General features: G+C 54.6%; 1 protein-coding gene across 2 annotated transcripts in view; it reads right to left on the bottom strand.

The window, feature by feature from the left end:
* Window positions 1-3,899, bottom strand: part of ARHGAP39 (Rho GTPase activating protein 39) — a 57,803-nt gene that overhangs the window by 3,967 nt on the left and 49,937 nt on the right. For both annotated transcript variants that reach the window (XM_010837565.1, XM_010837564.1), the window contains one exon: window positions 1,606-1,698. In XM_010837565.1, coding sequence (XP_010835867.1) covers window positions 1,606-1,698 — 93 coding nt within the window. The remainder of the gene's footprint in view (window positions 1-1,605; window positions 1,699-3,899) is intronic.

Here is a 3,899-nt window from a genome sequence, read left to right as displayed (position 1 = left end):
CCAGAATGAAAATGAATGTTTCTTCTAGATGTTTAAACCCTGAAGAATCTGTTTCAGGTCCCTGGGGACCCACAGACCCCTGGCAGAGACCCTAGCTGCTGCCTCCCATTAGCCCACTTGGAACACAGCGCTTGGAATCTTCCACCCCTGGCCCATGCGGCCCACGTGGGCAAGCTCTGGGCTCAGGGAGAAGGGATGGCGCTCAAGCAGAAGGAACCTGGGCTGCACCCTGAGCACTGGGAGCACCTGGCAGCAGCGCTCCCGCTCCCCGTCCTGGGTGCAAGCCCCCTCTCCCTTGGGTGACTGCTTCTGTCCCTGGGCTTGGGGCCCACGGGAAGACCTGCCCCGCCCTCCTGCCACAGGTCTCATGGGGCTTCCTGCACCTCTCACCTAGGGTTGGTGGTGCAGCCCTTCCTGGCCTGATTCCCTATCTGCAGGACGGGGACGGGTGCCCATTAAGGGCCGACCTCGGAATCTGGCAGAGTGAGGACTCAACTGAGAACCACCACTGCTGGAGTCCCAGGGCACATCCTCCTGGGCCAAGACTACGGGGTGTTTGCTCAGTGCCCAGCGTCCAGCCCAGGGAACCCTCTGGAAGTGTGGGGGGACCCTGCTCTGAGCCCCATGTCCAGCGCTCAGCCCAGGGAACCCTCTGGTGGTGTGGGGGACTCTGCTCTGAGCCCCGCGTCCAGAGGCTGACAAAGCAGTTCTCCCAGAGCCTTGCTGCTGTGCCAGGGCCCAGGCCATGAACCTCAAAGGCCACCAAGTGTGGCCAGAACCTGCTGCCTCTTGGCATATGCTCTGCAGGGTCCCAAGGGTCTGGCTCCCTTCTCTGACCCACTCAGGGCTCCGATCACCCCCAACCCTGCTCATGGCTGCACTGCTCTTGTGGATTGGCTTGGGCAGGAGCTCAGGACCCCACCTGCTCCTACCCACAACAACAGTGGCTCAAGGGTGCCCTGGAATCCCAGATGGCAGCTGCCTCCTTTCTCCTGGCACAGGCAGCAGCCAGCCAGGCACTTCCCAGAGGAAGAAGAGTGGGGCAAGTGTGGGTAACTGGGTGTAGGCAGGCTGGGAGCTAGTCCCAGGATATTGGTGCCAAGAGGGGCAGTTCACGGCACAGCAATGCACCACTGGCTCTCCTGGTGGGAGAGGGTACACAGCCTTGAGCTAACAAGGCTTCCCTGGAGCTTGGGCAGGGGTGGGGTTCCTGAGCCAGGGCCCAGAAGGGCAGGGATGGGAATGCTGGGGGAGGGAGGCTGGGGAACCCCTGAGTGTGCTGGGGGCCCTGCCAGGGAACCAAGGCCCGGCTTGGCCCCCAGGGCACTCCCACACCAGGGGCTGCCTCCAGCAGGCCCCTCCGCACTGTGCGCCCAGCATGCACACCGGAGAGTGTCCCGAGCACCGCGGAAGCCGAGACAGGGCGGCGCGGCCTCTCCCAGGAAGCCCTGTCGACAAGCAGGCTTCAGCCCCCTCTGGAGGAGGCCTGGCAGTTAGTGCCCCCCGCACCCCAGCCCGGAAGTGGTTAGAGAGAGGGGGCCAGGCGGCCGAGCCGGAGAGCAGAGCTGTGCAGCGCAGCGCCCGGGGCTGCGGGAGAGGCCCTACCATCCGGCTCCTCAACATAAGGCTTGGGTTTCTTTCTCAACTTGGACTTCTTCTTAGTGTTCCTTTCCAGGAGCGCTTTCATGTGCTGGGTCACTGGGGAGCAAACAGAGGGTGAGGCCACAGAACACAGAGGAACACGAGCCCACACGGCCCCACGCGGGGCTGACCCCGGGTGGCTGGTGGGTGACGGCCCAGCCTGCGGGGCTCCTTGAGGGGTGAAGGCGAGTGTCCTGCTCACTCCCGGGACAGGGGTGGGTGTGAGGGCCTGTCCGGGCCACGTGGCTGGGGAAGTGCCAGCAAGATGCCCGCAGGCAGAGGGGAGGGACTGTGGTCAGCTCCTGACCCTCTGGCTGACAGGACGGAAGGGGTGGGGAGAACCCTGAGGAGGCCCCAGGCCAGCCGTGGGGTTCCTACATGGCTGAGGGGACGCTGAGCAAGGGGGGGCGCCGGGCTCCCCTCTCTGCCCAGTCGGGGCGCCTCCCACTCGGCACCGCTGACACAGCCCCTCCTCCCCCGTCCCATGCTCCAGAAGGAAGTTGGGGTGCACGGTCCACACTGAGGTGGGAGCTACCTCCCATCACGGTGGACCCTCTTACCTACATATATTATTCGTAATTCTTCTGGATGGGGATGCTGTTATTTACCTAATTACACTTTGGGTTATAACCCAATATGCTTTATTCTGCTGTTCAGTGCTCCAGCTTTGGCCCCGGGAGCTGTGTTCTCTAACACAGCCCTGTGTCAACCCTCATCCCTTCCAGCACTTCCTCCCCTCGACAGACATCAGTGTGAGCAAACTCCGGGAGATGGTGAAGGGCAGGGAAGCCTGGCGTGCGTGCTGCAGTCCACAGGGTCACAAAGAGTCGCACACGACTTAGCAACCGAACAACAATATGTACATTCCCAACCCCACCCTTAGAATCAGTTGCTTCTCCAAAGAGCACTGGTTCTGTCTCATAGAAAATGCCAGAGACCAAGAGCTGTTGGTCAGCTGTGCTCACTTCTACGGGGTGGCACTGCCCTCGCTGACAGGGCTTGGGCAAATAAACAGGTAGCTAGGTGGGAGAGGCTGCCTTCTCTTCCCAGTTCAGAGTTTTTGTCAGGAATGGAATGCTGGATTTTGTCAAACGCTTTTTTCTCCACTTATTGATATGCTCATATGATTTTTTTTTTATTCTGCTAATATGACAAATCACAATGACTCATTTTTAGAATGTTAAACCAACTTTCCCTTTCTTAGATAAACCCCACGTACTCAAGGTGCATTATCGTTTTAATATATTATTGAATTCAATTAGTCAAAAATACTGTTAAGTTTTTGTACTATGTTCATGAGGGATACTATCTGTGCTTTTTTTTTTTCAAATTTTTGGTAATGTTCTTTTCTAATTTTGATACAGAGAGAACTGGGAGATAGTCCTTCCACTTCTGTTTTCTGAGTTGGTAAAGAATTGCTACACAAGCAAGCATTTGATAATTCTCTAGTGAGGCCATCTGGGCCTGGCATTTTCTTTGTGGGAGAGTTTTAAAGTCCTAATTTAATTTCTTTAGTAGATATATGATTTTTCTGAAATAGATAAGAAATAGAGGCCTTACAAATAGCTGTGAAAAGAAGAGAAGCGAAAAGCAATGGAGAGAAGGAAAGATATAAACATCTGAATGCAGAGTTCCAAAGAATAGCAAGAAGAGATAAGAAAGCCTTCTTCAGCGATCAATGCAAAGAAATAGAGGAAAACAACAGAATGGGAGAGACTAGGGATCTCTTCAAGAAAATCAGAGATACCAAAGGAACATTTCATGCAAAGATGAGCTCGATAAAGGACAGAAATGGTATGGACCTAACAGAAGCAGAAGATATTAAGAAGAGATGGCAAGAATACACAGAAGAACTGTACAAAAAAGATCTTCACGACCCAGATAATCACGATGGTGTGATCACACGACCCAGATAATCACGATGGTGTGATCACTGACCTAGAGCCAGACATCCTGGAATGTGAAGTCAAGTGGGCCTTAGAAGGCATCACTACGAACAAAGCTAGTGGAGGTGATGGTATTCCAGTTGAGCTATTTGAAACCCTGAAAGATGATGCTGTGAAAGTGCTGCACTCAATATGCCAGCAAATTTGGAAAACTCAGCAGTGGCCACAGGACTGGAAACTGTCAGTTTTCATTCCTAAAGAAAGGCAATGCCAGAGAATGCTCAAACTACCGCACAATTGCACTCATCTCACATGCTAGTAAAGTAATGCTCAAAATTGTCCAAGCCAGGCTTCAGCAATATGTGAACCATG

This window comes from Bison bison, unplaced genomic scaffold (assembly GCF_000754665.1).
Source record: "Bison bison bison isolate TAMUID 2011002044 unplaced genomic scaffold, Bison_UMD1.0 scf7180017864078, whole genome shotgun sequence".
NCBI classification, from domain to species: Eukaryota; Metazoa; Chordata; class Mammalia; order Artiodactyla; family Bovidae; genus Bison; species Bison bison.
This window is presented reverse-complemented; position numbering and strand designations above follow the sequence as displayed.